Source organism: Brachionichthys hirsutus, chromosome 8, assembly GCF_040956055.1.
Source record: "Brachionichthys hirsutus isolate HB-005 chromosome 8, CSIRO-AGI_Bhir_v1, whole genome shotgun sequence".
NCBI classification, from domain to species: domain Eukaryota; kingdom Metazoa; phylum Chordata; class Actinopteri; order Lophiiformes; family Brachionichthyidae; genus Brachionichthys; species Brachionichthys hirsutus.
Window position 1 is genome coordinate 9,291,224 of NC_090904.1, and position 17,737 is coordinate 9,308,960.

Consider the following 17,737-nt stretch of genomic DNA (forward strand, 5'->3'; position numbering starts at 1 on the left):
AACTACAGCTCCCATAATAAAGTGACAAAAACTACAGCTCCCATAATAAAGTGACAAAAACTACAGCTCCCATAATAAAGTAACAAAAACTACATCTCCCATACTAAAGTAAAAACAAAAACTACAGTCCCCAAAATACAGTTTAACAAAAACTTCAGTTCAGCATGCCAAAGTAAAAAAAAAAAAAAAACTACAGTCCCCAGAATAAAGTTTTAAAAAACTACAGTTCCCATAGTTCCTTGGGGACACAGAGGCAGCATGCTGCCATGTCTTCTGTTAGCATTGTGTTGTTGCAGCCATGGCTTTTGGATTAACTCTGGATTTGCTCCGTCCAGATTCTCAGGCAAGTTCCACGGTTCTAAAGTGTGTTTCCTTTCATTTGGAAGTGGATGCTTGTTTAATCCACACAAAAATATGTCCACAGAAAATCACACTGAGTGTAGAAATCAGGGGGTTTGGGGGTCTGGATCCATGGATGTATTTTGTGGTGTTTAAACACAGGACTCTCAAGCATCCTTCACTGTGACTGCATGCACCTGTAGCTTCACCTGCATGAGTCACCTGGCACAGAGGAGGCGTTTTGCTATGTTGGGGATGTGTTTGTGAGGATTTGTGGTGTTCTGATCGTGTGATTGGGATCCAGATCTATTGGCTATGAGCTTCCTGTTCAGAATGCACATCGGTAAAAATCAGATTCCTCAGCCGACCGCAGACGCGAAGTAAAATAAAAAAAAACAGGTGTGTTTGAAAGGCCGTTTCCTTTAAACTGTTGCCATGTTTGTAGTCCCATGTTGAAAACATTCCCATCCCAACACGTGTGATCCTTCTCATGATGACTTCCCCAGTGTTTTGTAGGTGTTTGATGATGACGACGATGATGATGATGATCTTTAACCGTGTTGTAGCCGACTTTAAAAGAGCCTCTTCGGTCCACCCGTTCTACGTGGACTCGCTGATACGACATAAGGTGTCGATGTCGAGGTTGGCAATGCATGCCTGATGTGTTCAATGTTGAAACAGAATCTGAAAAAAAAAAAAAAACGTCCTCCGACGCGTCGACCTCGCCGTCCGCGCTGAGCTGTACCGTCTTCGGTTTCATGTCCGTTCCTTTGCCGTCGATCGCCACCCATTCGTTCTCACACGGAAGAATATGGCTTTGACCGGTTTCTACGTTTCCTGTAAATTATGGGAAATGAAGAAAAAAGATGAAATATATATATATATATATATATATATAAATAAACACAAATGAAATGGAGCATGTATGTTTTCTACTGTTTGTAATCGGTATTTTCATGTTGCTGCTTCTGTGCCGACGTCGTGGGAGACGTTTCCATTAGGCCACTCATGCAACTCTTCTGTGGTGTCGTCCAAGAATGTCTCAACATGAAATAAAACATTTGGTTATTTTTTATAAATAAATCCCAGAGGGGTGGAGCTTGATCTGTTTGTTCTTGTCGATAAAGTGCGTGTGGATTGTGTTTGCGTCCCAGAATGCATTGCGGCCGTCTGCAGTTGGTTTGAAAAGCTTCTCCGTCACTAAATTCACTGATGGACATTTTCCATCAGGAAGCAGATCAGGAACGCTGATTTAGTTTCCATCATTTCTGAGATCAACTGACATTTTAAAGAGCAGCTGCTCCTCCTGCTCCTGTATTACTCCTGCCTCACGGTAGCTGCTAGCGTGATGGACAGCGTGATCCACAAGCTGCAGCCTTTAATGTGACTAAAGGTAACTCTGGTACCATCCGACCGGGTCGGATCAGTTATAGGTTGCGGGATCCGTGATGTCATTAGCCCTGCAGCCAAACGGGGTTGAGCGCTGTTTTTTAGTGAGAGCCTGTAGAGACTCGTGATACATCTTGTTTCCTGCCACGCATAAAACATTTAGTAAAACTAATAACACAATATTCTCTTTCTATTTGAGATTCAAAACGGCTTCTGTCGGAACCTGAAAAATATTGAAAACGTCTGAAGCGCATGAAGCAAATTTCAGAAAATGAGCCACTCCATCTCAATTCCTGAGAACTTTGTTTTTCTTAAATCTCATCAATGAAAGCGAATCCTGGATCGCGGAGCTCGACTCAGAGAGGCTCCGTCTGGGTTTGTCCTTTCCCCTAGTTACAAAATCGTTATTCCGACGATGCGATAAGACGTGGTTTCAGAGCGTAATGAATGTGCCGAGGGGTTTATCCGCGTTGCCCTCTCCTGCACCCTCGCTCTGGCCGGCGGCCAAACGGCTGGATTCCGAGGCCGAGACTTATCCTTTATCTCCGGCGGTCAGAGGTGGAAAGAGGAGCAGAACGTTCCAAGTCAAATGTACCGAGAATTTAACAAATGCAGGCTCCCTTCATTAATGCTAACAGGATGTCCACACTTTGTTCACCTTGCATCAGTGGCGATGAACATAAATCTACGATTTCACTTTGGCCGTGTCTGAACCGTCACAGCCGCTAATATAACTATTTATTTATTTTAGTTTGTTGAAAATGTTGCCCTGAAACAAATGAAAGGATGAAATCAGCAGAACGTTCATTTTGTAGGGAGGAATATTTGTCAGACAAAAGGATGCTTTTCCACCACGTGGCTCCGCCTCTAACCGACCAGCCTCAGCTGAGAAGGGGTCAAAAGGTCACGCGAAACATTGGAGATTACTGATTGGTCAAAGGGTAACCAATGGCACGCACCCCCCAGTCCTACCCACACAGCACATTGATGACGCCTCCCTGGCAGTTTCACGCTTCGCTGCTATGACGATCTTCTACGGTGATGCGGTAGCATCGTCGCAAAGAAAACGGCCAATCACATGACAGGATTTCTTCTTAGGGCGTGGCCTGTAGTTTTAATGATGTCACTAATCGTTTTGCACAAACCTTCTGCTTCTCCCGATTCTCAAACTTCCTGTTTCTTCTATTATTAATGCCACTTTAAACTCCTCACTCCCTCTCCGGGACGGCGAGACCGAATCCCCGACCTTGTTCGCCCCCATCATCCGATGATGGCGTGCCAATGCCTCGGCGACGCACCGAGCGGCGTGCTGTCATTAATCATTGGAGGCATTCGTCTAAAGCCGCTCGGTGGACAAAATGAACAAGGAGGAGGGAATTGCTGTCAGCGGCAGAGTGAATGTCCCGGTAACTACGACGACGGCGTCCATCCATCCAGCGAGCGTGCCTGAAACGAGTGTCTGGGTCGATCGACTTCAGGGACGGACGAGTTAAAGGAAAGTCAACGGCGACCGGATGGAAGGAAGAGGTCACGCCTCATCGCGGAATAAACAGCTCCATGAAAGAGTTCTTCATCGCTGGCCGAGGAAGAGGTTCAGACAGTCAAACGTTATTCAGTAGATCAACCAATCAAAGGTGGAGATGCTACGGGTGTGAACACCTGAACGCATGATTCACATCCTCTCAGTAATCAATCAATCAATAATCGAGTTTACTTGAATAATCAGACAAACGAACTCAAAAGACCTTTTTTCCTCCGGAGCGTTAGAACCCTGGAGGTTGTTGTCGTTGTTGTCGTTGCCGTTACTGTTGTCGTTTTCTGATGTTTCCAGGCAGATTTTTCTTCAGCATGAAACTATTTTTTGTTTTTAATGAATTACAGACTTTAATCACATTAATTCAGGATTGTTCCAAACGTTTCTTCTCTTATTATTCCACGGAACAAAGACGGGATTTTCCACCGCGCTGGATTCTGAAGAGCTTCGTCAGCGTGTTTTCCTGCTGTGGGACATCGGAGCTCCGATTCCACCGCTGGCGTCTCATCCTCCCTCCCATAAAAGCTAATTGGTTTGGTGGCGACTAATCTAATTGGACACCGAAGGTTAGAATCCCCCCCCCCACACACACACACACACGCACACATTCTCTATCTATCTCTTAGAAAGAGGCTCGGCGACAGCCGAGGAGGCGCTGAGGATGATAATCCTGCTCTTCATTATTTCCAGGGGATTCAATGGGAGGGGGGGGGGGGGGGGATTAATTATTGTTCAGTGAGAGAATCACGAGAAAATCTTGAATCAGTTTTAATTTAACACAAAACGATTACTTTTATTCCCAGCTGTAATATCCTTCCTCTCCGTTCTTCACCTCCCAACACTTTTATGTTTTCAATCTTTCTGTCCGTCCGTCAGTCGGTTGTTCAATAGTAATATCAGAGCCCTTTGCTCAGATGGTAATCTGATTACTTCCTCTAGTATTACACAACAACATGACCTTTAACCTCGTGACTTATTTTCCAACTCAACCACAGCCTGAGTGATTTTAATGAGCCCTGAAGAGAATGAAGGTTCTTCCCGTCCAGTTCTTCTATCACCAGGGAATCTGTGGGAAACAGCCGGAATCCAAACTGACTGGATGGCTGTTGATCATCACCAGTCACTCACTGACTTCCTCTCTGGTGGGATTTTCAAAATAAGATCAAAAGGAAACAGGGTATCTGTCAAGAAAGGAACCTCCCACTTCCCTTATTCTGATCGGTCCTTCATTTTCAGGTCACCGGTCCGCCGTCACGGAAGTTCGGCCGCGTTTATTCCTGGTCTGAGGAACAACGAAACGGGGAAACCTTGAAATTGCTTGGGGGAAAAAAGTGGCTTTTGAGCCAGCTTCAGAAATGGAGCAGACCCGTGTGATGCGTTCAAGACACGTCACACTTTCAAACGCTGCTTTGGAAGGGTGCAGCGTCTGAATCGAGACGCAGATAACGTCTCGTTCCCTCGAGTCTCTCTCACGGCTTAAGAGCAAATGAGTAAGATGTGATGAAAAGATTGACGACTGGTGCAATTAAGGAAGTTGGAGTATTCCCTGTATGCAGGATGGGATTAACAACGCCGGGCGGAGAAGTCTGGATGTTCTGAAATGCATTCCCTAAAGATTAGGTCATGATGTCACCAAAGTCTCACACAGAGAAACACGATGTCCTCAAATGAGATCATTATAAATCCTAATTATAGTAACGATCATTGTGATGTCCAGAACATAAATAAATAAAGTATTCTTTATAGAAAGCAATCCCTGCGGATCAGTGTAATATAATAAATCGGATGCATTTTTCATGCACAAATAGATATTATTTGCATATTTTTTTTCTCTGTAATGAGACTCTAAAGCTTCCTTTTTTCTCCCGGAGCAGATATCCGGAGCGTTTCCTGCTGCCCTCGACCGGAGTATCTTCCCTTTCTGACGAAAAAAAAGCCAGATAGTGACAAATATTTCTATATTTCAATGTTTAATTTGAAATGAGACCGCCTTCATGACATGGCAATTAAAAAGTGTGAATGGAAATGAGGCAGCAGGGGCGGCGGTCCGGCGGTGAACCTGAATGCGGCGTCATCACGGCAGGAGGGACAAACCCCGCGGATCTGAAATGACAACAACAAAGGCGGCGTGCGTCAGGAATGGAAGCCGTCGCTCTGGTGGGCGACTCGGCTCGCCGTCTTCATGCTTGATGAGGTCCTCTCTGCTATCTGCCCAGAGATAGCAGGTGTCAATGGAAACCAATTTAAAACGTCCAGCGCCAAGCAAGTCATTAACCCGGCCCTCCTCCCGTCTGTCTGCAGGGAGGAGGGAGGTGGAGGAGGACCTGCAGCAGTTTGAGAAGTAGATCAGTCGTTTGACATGTTTACGTTTTTAAACGCTGGAGTTTAAGAGGGAGAGAAGCTGAAAGCCTCCTGCAGGAGCCGGACGGGATGGAGAGGAGCTGAAAGCTTCCTGCAGGAGCCGGGCGGGATGGAGAGGAGCTGAAATCCTCCTGCAGGAGCCGGACGGGATGGAGAGGAGCTGAAATCCTCCTGCAGGAGCCGGACGGGATGGAGAGGAGCTGAAAGCTTCCTGCAGGAGCCGGACGGGATGGAGAGGAGCTGAAAGCCTCCTGCAGAATCCGGACGGGATGGAGAGGAGCTGAAATCCTCCTGCAGGAGCCGGACGGGATGGAGAGGAGCTGAAATCCTCCTGCAGGAGCCGGACAGGATGGAGAGGAGCTGAAAGCTTCCTGCAGGAGCCGGGCGGGATGGAGAGGAGCTGAAATCCTCCTGCAGGAGCCGGACAGGATGGAGAGGAGCTGAAAGCTTCCTGCAGGAGCCGGGCGGGATGGAGAGGAGCTGAAATCCTCCTGCAGGAGCCGGACGGGATGGAGAGGAGCTGAAGGCCTCCTGCAGGAGCCGGATGAGGAGGAGAGAAGTGTCCTTCAAACGGATTTAACCAGCCTCCAGTGGGCAGAGCGAAAATCAGCAGCGACATCCCAAAACGAGACTGACCCGGTCAAACAGAAGTTCCGAGAAGTAAACCGCCGTTAGAGTTGCCGGACACTCGCTTCACGCCAAGATGGACGTCGGTCGTCCTGGAAGAGCCCCCCCCCCCCTCCCAGGAAGATGAGAAAATCCGTCCATTTCTGCTTGAAACTAAAGATTTGACAGAATTAATGGACGTGGACAAACGATGTAATACCAGCAGACGCGGTCGGACAAGAGGCGATCGTCTCGTCTACAAGAAAATGGATGGATGGATGGAATTCTTTCCACATTTAGGGAGAAGAATGGAAAAATCACGGATGTTTTCCTTTTTAAATGTGAAACTGTTCCTGATGACTTTACATTAAAGCTCATTGAACGATGCCTTCAGTTGATGGCGACGTTAAGAGGCGTTTCACAAGATAGGATTTCTGTTTCTTTGGTACTTGTTTTAACGGCGAGCTTTGAAAACGGGATTAAAGGAGGAGCAGGAGGCGCAGGAGGAGCAGGAGCTGCTGTCGGATGAACTGACGGGACCGATCCGGGATCAGACAACAGCGTTTGACATCGTTTCCCCGCAGATGAAAACACGCCGTTCCTCCCCTCCCGGCGTTTCCTTCCCGCCTCAGATGAGTTTTATCTCCGTCTCACGCCCGTCAGTCTGGGTTTCTGCGCTCGGAAGGAGCTGCCTGGGTTCTGGGTTCTGGGTTCTGGGTTCTGGGCGTTCCTGGGAAGGCCCATCCAGATAAAGAACCAAGAGGATGACTCTGAGAGGATTCTTACTGCAGATCCGTAAACCGCCCACGTCTGCATGTTGACCGAGCCTTTGTCGAGATCCTTCCGTTTGGTCGGGTCTCCAGGTCTCCGGCACCGGGGATCATTAGCACCTGATTGGGAGGGAGCGAACGTAACGACCAGCAGCATCTAAACGCCAGCCAAGTGTGAAATGGTCTTCATCCGCTCCGTTAGCTCACTAAAGGAACCCGTGAACCGGAACCTTCTCACGCCGCAGCTGAAAACATTTAGGTCGGACGCCTCCTTCAGGTTTGGGTGATAAAACGTTGTGATTGGATCGCTGTTTTAAAGGCGGCGCGGTCTGGAGCTCAGGGCGGGGCAGGAGGTCCGATGAGCTAACAGGAAGCTGCTCAGTCTGTGGCTGATGTTCCTGTTGTCTACTTCCTCCTCTTCCTCACGCTCCCTCCCAAGTCTCACTGTGTCGGATCCCTTTGGTTTGACGAAGGACAGCGACTACGAGGTGATGTTGACCCCGTCTCCCTCGGGACCGTCTGACTTTACTGGATGTGACATCATGCAGTTGATCTGACTTCCGATACAGACAGGAAGGAAGAAACTGAATCCAGAGGCGGTTGTAGCCTCAGGAATCTTCCTCTAGGCAAAGGGAGGAGTCAGCAGCTGAGAGATGGAAGGAGGAGAGGGTGAGGAGGTGAGGAGGTGAGTGTAGGTACAGGACGCTGGTTGGACATCACAGTCTATGCAGCTGTAGAATGTAACAAATCACAATAACCCTTCGTATTTTCCGACGCTCCAAATATCTATGACATCACGGCACAGAAGCATCGCTATGGAAACGGCACTCCATCGCATCACAATGGTGTTTGGCAGGTTTTCAGAATTTTGCAGAGCAGCACATCAGAAGAAGCTGCAAATCCAAACTCTTTGTGGAGTCTAAATAATAAATAAATCGTTTTTATTTTAGCCGTGGATTTAAAACTTTATTTGACCGTTTTTCTGATCTAAAAATCCTTTTGAAGGTGGAGCAAGCGGGCAGGCGTAACACGGTATCGAGTTCCAGCCTGACATGAGTCAGAATTACCCTTAGAGGTGCAGCTTCACCGCATTTAAGAGCATCGAAAAGGGTTTAGAGAAGGAACAACGCAAGCAGGTGCATTCGGATTCAGGGAATAACTTATGGCTCAATAATGCATGTTGGAAGTGATGGACATTCCCGGCTCTTCTCCCATCCGGAGGAATGAAGCTGTGAAAGTTCGTTCTGACTGCAGAGACAAAGAGCGCTGCTGAGTAAGAGCAAAGATGCAAAGGACGGAGAAGCTGCATCATTTATGCTGCAGGTGAACTCTGGAAGCTCATGGGAAATCTTCCATGATAAACTTTTCCTCTTGCTCAGAGTTTCACTTCCGCCTGGTGGAGGAAAACTGTCTCATGTTATTCACGGAAAGCACAAAGATTCCGGGTTGATGAGCAAACAGGGCGGGGTTTTAGGAAACACTGAAGACCGGACGGTAAGGACTAAATGTTTAAGCTGCGTGACGGGAAGACAAAGCAGCAGGAAGCATTTATTGATCACCCTGCTGGGATTCTGATCGTTTGTTGGTGTTGATCCGTAACAAACGATCCGTTTATTTAGGAGGCCTCCATGTCGCCAATCAGTCGTCAATTATTGTCCACTTTCAGTGTCCGTGTCTGAGATTGGGAGACTTTCCCAGTCAGTTTGGGATCTGAACCTCCCTCTCCCTGGACGCCTCCTCCTCCAGCGCTCTCCAGCGCTGCCGTGGCGTTTCTGTCAACCATTCAGCCAATCAGAACCGCCTAATAGCTGCAGGGACATTCTTAAATGGGTGAAAAAGCCTTGTCCAAATGCCTGAAGGACATCTTCTGCCCTTTATAGAGGCAACAAAGACACCCAAAGATAAAATCTGCCCCAACTCTTCCTCTGACAGCTGAGGAAGCTCTTTTCCGTCATCTTCCTCCTCTTTTGGGGGTTTTCTTCGCTCTAGTGTGTTCGGAGACGACTTGTTTAAATCGGCGGCGAGGGGAAGGTTCTGCTTTCATCACATTTCACGCCATTACCCGACTCGTCTTCCTCGTTGCAGGGAGGCGACTTGGCGACAAGTCAGGACACCGTCCACGGTTCTGCAGCCACGCACACACACCGAGCAGGCGCATCCAAGCTGGAGGACATTCTGCTAAATTACAGAAGAGGACGTAAAGAACGCCTCGAAATTTTCTTTGGAAATGCCAACGTCTAACATTTCTCACAAATCTGAGGTGAGCAGCGGGTCAGGCCGGGCTTCATTAAGCGTTCCGTGGAAGCGGCAGTCTGAAGGTTAGCGGCGCCGTCCCAAAAGACGCTGACTCAGACTTCACAGAACATCCTTGAAAATAAAACCGAGGGGGAGGCTTCACGTCCACTGACAGGCGAAGTGATTCATGTTGAATATCACGGTTAACGGGGGGGGGGAACCGGTGACCCGGCTGGTCCTTGGGGTCCAGTTCCACGGGAGAGCTGAGGGAGGAGGAGGAGAGAGACCCCCCCCCCCCCCCCCTCCCCCCCGTAGGGTAGGTCGTCCTGTCTCTTTAGGGCAGGAGTCCCCAACCACTGGGCCGTGACCCGGTACCGGTCACTGAGGCATTTGTTCCCGGGCCAGAAAGAATAAATAATTGATCTAATTTCTGTTGGACAGCGAACTGCGGCGTCAAATAAAAGATGGCTGCCGCTCCAGGAAGGACGAGGACAAGAACACCTTCACAAATAATCATTAAAAAAAGTCAAAGAATATCAGACTAATGATCAGAACCAGAACAGAACCGAGCCACTGATGATTCATCCGCGTTGAGCTAAGTGACGGTAATCTCCCTGGTGCCATCATCGTCTCCGGCTGTTTGTCGGAACATGTTTGCCTTCGCCGGAGGAAAACTGAGCCCGGCCGGCCACCGATCTCCCGTCACCGCGGACGGTCCAAACGAAAGCGTCGTCGTTCCCTGAGATGAATGCGTCCCGCCGGTGGTAAAACAGGAACGCTCGATGTACCTGTCAAAAGAGGGCCGAGGAATAAACGGCAGGAGGAAGGATGCTGACGCGCCTCTGGGTCTGGGCCGAGATGGATCCGGTTCTGCTCTACGGCGCCGGCTGGGAGAAATGACTCGACCTCCACTGTAAGATGTGCATTATTGTCTCTTTAATCAGGGAGAGGAGCATCGGAAGGCCGCTCGGATCCGCTTGGATCCGCTCGGATGCATCCGGTGCAGTCCGTAAATACTGCCTTTAAATGGACGGGAACAGATTTCTGCTTCCTCTCCTGTTTGTTTATCACTTATCCCGTTGTCTTGACAACCATCCTCGTCTTTGACCTTCACTCGCCACTCCCCGTTACATGGATATACTGGGAAGTGATGCCTGGAGCCCACAGGTGCATGCTGGGAGGGCTGGAGGTTTGGCCGGTTCCTTAAAACGGACCACGCCGTTTGGAAACATCTCGATTCCTCGGCACGCCTCTGTCTTCGGCGCGTCCTTGCGTTTGACCTTCGACACCCGTCTAATTCCTCAGCGCGTCACAATAATCCTTCATTGTTATTCCCGGTCGGTGTCGGCGCGACGCGCTAAATTGATTCGTTGCACCAATCCCAGCAGAACATAATTGACCATCAGGTGCCGGGAGAGACTCTGAAAACCAAACGTCCGACAAAGAGCTGGAAACTCCCGCCCGGCGCTCAGACAGGAGGACGGGAGGACGGGAGGACGGGAGGACGGGAGGAATCCTTCATGGGGTGTAAAAGATCAATTATCAGCTCATTATCTGTCTGAGAATGGAAAGATCGTCTATTTATCCACGTTGATTTTCTAATTAATAGTGTAATGCTAAACTGTTTTTGTCAGACTTCTGATCAAAGATGAGACGCTACGCCCAAGATGATCCTCTGTTGTGTCGCTGTGAGTTAGTTTACTAGTGAATGCTGCGAACCTTGAAACCTGCTTTCTGTCGTGTTTCTCAATCCGCTGTTTCTGCTCCTTCGTATGGATCAGACACCTGAAATCCTTTTTAGCTTCCTCTGATGACCCTTCAGGTGAATCTTCATGTTTTTATTCATCAGGATCCATCCAGAATTTTATTTTCTGTGTTTTTTCGACTTCAGTGCATGGAAATATTTAAAGTTCACCTTTTAATCTTCACAAGTAGTTTATCAGAAGACAAGTTGTACCTTCCCTGTGACGCTTTTCCCTTTTGATTGCTGTTTGTCTCTGAGTGTTTGATTACGACTCGACATCTCCTCCGATCAGCGTTAAATATTTATCTCACTCAGCAGCAGATAATGACAAGGAGGCCCCGGAGGATTCCGTGTGGCTCCGGCATTGATGGATTAGTTCTTCATCCGTTTGACTGTTTGTGCGTCTAATGAAGCGTCTCGGCGGCTGTTTGTTTGCCAGAAAGATAAAACACGTTTTAGGGAAAGCACTAAAGAAGAAATAAAAACTAAACTAAATCACAGACAAACAAAGGCGGCAGACGTCAAGGTGGATTGTTTGTGTTGACTGATTTTCATTCTTGTTGATTGATAAGATAAGCACCCGATCAGGACTCTGATATTTATGGATTATTGTTATTATTTGTTATTATTTATTTTTGTCAGACCACGTTCAGGTAATAAATCACAAAGAGACAGAAGAAGAAGAAGAAGATTCTGGGATTTGGCCCATGTGGGCACCCTTACTTCTGAACAGGGGTCGAGGTGCCAGACGACGTGTCTAGTTTACTGACAGAACCAGAAGCAGGTTTGTGTTCCTCTCATTTAACATTTAAATATGCAGTTTAAATTAAAGGGCGCGGTTAGCTGCTGGGTCTCTGGCTTCCTTTCCCATCCGTTTTCATCCTTTTATCCGGTTGCCGTGGCAGCGGGCTAAGCAGGGGGGGGAGTGAGGCCAAATGAGATAATGTAATCCCTCCGGCTCCTTGTAGGTCTGTCTCGGGTCTCCTCTCAGGTGGACACGGCTGATAAACCCTCCAAAGGAGGCGTCCTAATCAGCCGCACTCTCCACCTCGGCTGGCTCCTCTTCGACGTGAAGGAGCGCCGGATTTTCTTCAAGCTCCTTCCGGATGTCCAGGCTCCACTTCTAATCTCCAAATCTGAGCCCAGCTGCCCGCCGGAGGAACCTCTCAGGCTCCTCGGATCAGCAATCTCCTTCCTGAGCCTCCGACCAAAGGTGAGGGATTGGAGGAGGATGGAGCGCTCCTCCTTCAGCGGCGCGGATGATTTCATTTTGGGGAATGTTCCTTTAAGGAGTCGGAATTCTGTTTCTTCTTCCAGGTTGGGGACCCCTCAGGAAGCTGCTTGATGTCTTCCCAAACACTAACCGGCATCGTAATTGTTTCTCCAGGGGGGAAGAAGAATATTTGAAACGTTCCGACGGATGAAACAAAACGCCGCCTCGCATCAGGGCGCCCCGCCTTCCCGATCGCCGCCGTGGAAGAACGCCGATTACGTCAAATGTACCGGAGGTAGAAGAGTGTTTGGGGAAAATCCAATCCCATCAGAACAAGGGGAAAAAGAGGGAGCTGCAGGAACGCCGTGACGAGGAAGAGGAGGTGGGTTTGAGAGAAGATGAAGCAGAAAGGGAGGAGGAGGAGGAGCTTTCTTCTGTTGCTCGCTCTCAAGCTTCAGGTGGATGTCTGGGTCGATGAGGTCCGCAGAGGCCCGCGGCGTTCCTGAACCAGAACCCTCCATAATGGGCCCCAAAGGGAGGCAGTCACACACACACACACACACACACACCCCGGCACCAATCACCGGGCCTCCACAGATGGATCGTTATCGGCTCGTCCTGCTATTGATTTCGCTTCCAGAGCTATTTGTGCTGAGAGAAGAGACGCAGGTATCGTTCACAAGGCGGCGGCCATATTTATCTCCTCTAAGCGGCCCGCGGTTCTTTTTAACTTCTGGAGCGTGGCGGCGGCGGCGGCTCATCGCTGATGTCAGAGGTGACGCCGGAGACCTGGAGAGCGCCGGCGTCTGTGGGGGAAACAGAGAAGAAGAATATGAGCGCATGAATGATGAAAATCAGTGGGAAATGAATGTGTTAATGAAACGACTGGACCCAAGCGGACAGGAAGTGAAGCCTGAGCTCAGGTGGAAGCAAAACACGAAACGCCTGCAGGAAGAACTAGAGGTGGAACGAAACTTCACCTCCAAGGTGGGAATCCTGCTGGGAGGACAAGATCGGGATCCTGGTGTCCGGCGAGGAGCTGAGGAGCGCCGGTGGCAGATGCAGCAATCCACTCAAGGAGGAGCAGAAGGAGGTGGCGAGGAGCCACACGCCGAGGGAGCAGCTGGGTGAAGGTGAAGCAGTCACACACACACGCCCCCCCCCCCCCAACCCCCCAGGACTCTGGTGGAGGCCCCTCCTGGGCTCTAGATTAGAAGTAGAATGGTTTGCTTTCAGAAGCTCCGCCCCTTTAGAGCCGCAGGTGGAGGACTCAGGTGACCCAATCGAGCAGGAAGTCCCTGAGACCGGGTCTGCAGGCCAAAGCGGCACCTCTGAAGGAGGAGAAACCGGAGGGTCCGGTAGGACACACACACACACACGCACACACACACACACGCACACACACACACACGCACACGTGAAAACGAACACCGGAAAATTTATTAGGAAATTTGGTTCAAACCTGGAATGTTTCTATTCATCATGAATTTAGTCATAAAGATTAAACACGTTGGAGCATAAACACACAAACAAACACACAAACAAACACACAAACACTTTGACCTTGCCGTGACAAACTGCTGCAACGACCAACCAATCACCTTCCAGCTTCTGTCTGCAGAGTTGATTACATCAACGGCCTTGGAGAACACAATTCAGAAGTGAGAATGAATCACTGTGTGTGTGTGTGTGTGTGTGCGCGTGTGCGCTGGATGAAACGAGTTGTCAATATTCTTTCAGGCACTCGGGTAGAAAACTGAAAATATAAAAAGACACATGATGAAAGTCTGCTGCCCATCATTAGACATGCACACACACACACACACACACACACACACACATGCACACACACACACACACACACACACACACACAGCATCCTGTCTCACCCTAACTCTGGCCCAGAAATGGGACCTTTTGAGGTCTTTCATTAACCCTTCGTGAGTTTTTTGTTAAAGACCCACATTCAAGAAAGTTATGTTAAAGATTTTGGGCAGCACGGTGGATAGCGCCGTTGCCTCACAGTAAGAAGGTTGCAGGTTCAAATCCGACTTGGGCTCTTTCTATGAGGCGTTGGCATGTTCTCCCCGTGTCTGTGCGGTTCTCTCCGGGTTCTCCAGCTTCCTCCCAGCACTAAAAACACTTAGGTCCAGGTCGTTATTGAAAAAGAGAATTACTTCTCAATTAACTGGTTAAATAAAAAACTTGCTGAAAAGAAATGTCGGTTATTTATTTCACTCACCTCATACTTTATTCCTGACTTTTTCTTTACAATGTTCTTTATAAAATGACATTTATCGTGGCTTGTCAGGACAGTTCTGTTTTAATAAGCATGATTGCTTAATTTGTAGAGGAAGTGAAACAATAAATTTGCTTCGATTTGAGATGTTTCATTTTGCTGGTTCGCGTAGCAGAATTTGTTTTTGTTGCAAACTTAATGGAAAAAAAGATTCTGGTCATTTTTCTTTGATGTATATCTCGGTCTCGGTTGGCGTGCACTACAACACTAAACACGCACACGGAGGGAGCGGAGGGGCGTCCGCGCACGCGCTCTTCATTCAAGAGAGAATGTTTTGAGTGAAGCTCAACACCGCCTCCTGCTGGCCGAACCGATAACAGCAGAACGCATGCAAAGCGGGTTCGGATGGTCGTTTCTGGTCCTGTTGCGCGTTCACCTCAGGTGCGTTTGTGGGTCCGGAAATGACGTTTTCAATTAAAGGGCGGTCCCGGGGTTTTTATTCCCTGGACACGGACGTAAACGTTTACGTCCGGTTTGTTGAGTTTCTATTCGGTGATTTTCATTGAAAGAAAATGTCCCAAAACAATTAGATCATTCTTAGTACACTTTAAACGGAATAATCGGGGTAAATAATCAGTTTAAAGTTTAATACAAGGACTTCGGAAATCAGGATAAAAGCCTCCCGATCATTTCATTGTAAATTGAATCGTTAAAACATTTAAATTTAAATGTTCTGCTTGGATTACTGAGATTATTTAATCTGCCTGTATCCTGCAGGCCGGATTATCTCCAGCACCGATCTGTTCATAAATTTACACACTTTATTTATATCTCTTTCAAGTTTAAACTCATCTAACGACCGAATCTGTTCATAAATGTACGTACTTTATTTATTTCTCTTTCAAGTTTAAACTCATCTAACGACTGAATCTGAAAGTTCCGTGATCACGTGAGGCTGTGCCGTCATGCATTCTGCTGTCTGTCCTGTAGGGGGCATCCGAGCAGCACACCTGAAGGACTGCAGCTGAAATGAGGCCTTCAAACACCCGTTCAACGCAATACAATCAGAACGGAGCGGTTCATTCATCTTTTTAAACTTCAAACGTCACGTGACCTTGTAGTCCGAGGGCTTCGTCCGTATGTGATGAATATATTGAATCAAAGTTCATAAACTTACAACTATGTTGAAGTTATAACAGTGTTATTATTTTATTGTTTCAGTGGCGCAGCGGGTAGTGCTGTAGCTTTACAACAAGAATGCTTTGGGTTCGATCCCATCCTCTCGAGTCCCGCCTGTTTTGATTGATCGGCATGGCTGTCAGTCTTCCTCTTTACCCTTCTCCACCAGCAGGTGGCAGCAGAGGACTTTTACTGTTTCCTCCGCTTTTCTTTTCTTTCTGTCAGTCTCTCTCTCCATCTCGTTCTCTCTTACCTGTGTATGTCTCTCCACCAATAGAGGCAGGCACCTCCAGTTCTGTCCTCCATCGATAATTAATTTGTAAGAAATAGACAAATGAGAAATGACCAAAAACAGTTTGAAACAAAACTTCCCAATGTATATAGATTTGAAGACAATACTTTTTGAAATTATAAATTCTCAGTAATAAATGTGAAAAAAATGTTGCCACTATACAATAAACCTCATAGATTGGAATAAAAATCTAATTTAAGGATTTAAAATCCAACGGGATTTGTAAATTAGTGAGAAAAGTTTGAAAATAAATATTTCTTTACATTCTTGTTTTCCACTCTCTTCCTCTCTCAAGATCAGCACACAGAGCAGTGTCGGTTTACCATAAATAATTTAATGCATCGTCAATACATATGCACTCACCAGGAAGCAACAAGCCCCGCCCCCATCCCGACAAGATAAACAACAAACAAAACAGTCGGTGTGAAATTGTTCCTGAAACGCTCTGGAAATCTGCACAGTGAACCGGGAGACAAGCTGGAATCCAGAACCACTGGCGAGGACATTCCGCATCTGTCAGCATTCCCAGACGGAACAGCCAGATTCCAACTTTCTGAGATGATTTTCACGTCGGAACGACGGGAACGTCAATGGAAGCAGATTCCCCTTATAAAAATCCTGATGCATTCAGGTGCTGTAGGAATAATCTGGAAAACCACATTTCCATTGGTGGAAACTGACCTGAGCCCCAGATGGACTGAAACAGAGAGCGAATGTCAAACAATCAAAACAACATAAAATGGTTTTAGAATTTTGTTTTTTTCCATTTCATGTTTGCATCCAAATTCCCTTTTTGCTTTTCGAACAGAAGTAGAACCTTTAAAGACACAGAAGCCCCTTTAAACGGATTGGCTCCTCCGTGACGATGAACACAAAACAATCCTTTTCTTCCGGTGAACTATCCCTTTAGTTTGTCTAGACGTACGTCTGAATGGAACCTGTCACCAAGGCAACCGAGCTCTTTAAAAGAGGACAAAACGTAAACCTACTGCTGCTAGTATTCGTGCTAGTAGCAGCAGTAGGTTTACGTTCTTGTCCTCTTTTAAAGAGTAGTACTACTAGTAGTACTACCTAGTTATACTAGATCTACCTGTGTTGTGTGTTGATCATGCTGACGTGGGAGTTACAGGTGATGATGTGTAAAAGGCCACGCCTCCTCATGTCTCTGTATTTAGGGGGGCTGGGGAGAGATGAGTCTCAGTGGAGGAGCTCACCTGCCTGTGTGTGTGTGTGTGTGCGCGTGTGTGTGTGTGTGTGTGTGTGTGTGTGTGGGTGTGAGTGTGCGTGTAGGTGTGCGTGCGTGTTAGGAGGCAGCAGGCTTGTTGTAGTCCTCCACCCCGGTGATCGTAGCTTTGCAGAAGAAACAGTCCTTGTTGTTCATCAGATGCTGGTTGATACAAGCTCTGCACAACAAAGAGGGAGGCGGCCTCGTTAGTCATGTGGCAAAAGCCTGGACCCGCCCCGTCTCAGTAACGATGCTGTTTATTCCCCGATCAATACAAATACAAATAAAGTATTGGTTGGTACTGAAACAAACTCTCAAATCAACTTGTTCTTTTTAAATCAGAAATCAAGAACAAACGTTCTGACTGAGGATAAAAATGAAATCATTTAAAACTCAACCAGGTGAATCTGGTGGCTTTAATTAAAGCTGTGTGTGTGCGTGCGTGTGCGTGCGTGTGTGTGTGCGTGTCGGTGTGTGTGTGGACTCACTTGCAGGACTTGTGGGAGCAGGGCTTGAAGATGGCCGAGATGGAGTGGGCGTAGCAGATGGGGCAGAGGTCTTCCTCGCTGGTGGTCTGAGACAGAAAACAGAGGAAGACATCCGAGTGAACC

At 47.7% G+C, this 17,737-nt stretch overlaps 1 protein-coding gene across 1 annotated transcript in view; it reads right to left on the reverse strand.

Annotated features, from left to right (window-relative positions):
- Nucleotides 1-16,213: 16,213 nt before the first annotated feature.
- The window catches only part of LOC137898254 (E3 ubiquitin-protein ligase RNF123), a 42,825-nt gene continuing 41,301 nt past the window's right edge, over nt 16,214-17,737 (reverse strand). Inside the window, exons 40-41 of the mRNA XM_068742271.1 lie at nt 17,615-17,700; nt 16,214-17,304 (exon numbers count right to left, since the gene is read on the reverse strand). Coding sequence (XP_068598372.1) covers nt 17,205-17,304; nt 17,615-17,700 — 186 coding nt within the window. The 3' untranslated portion in view covers nt 16,214-17,204. The remainder of the gene's footprint in view (nt 17,305-17,614; nt 17,701-17,737) is intronic.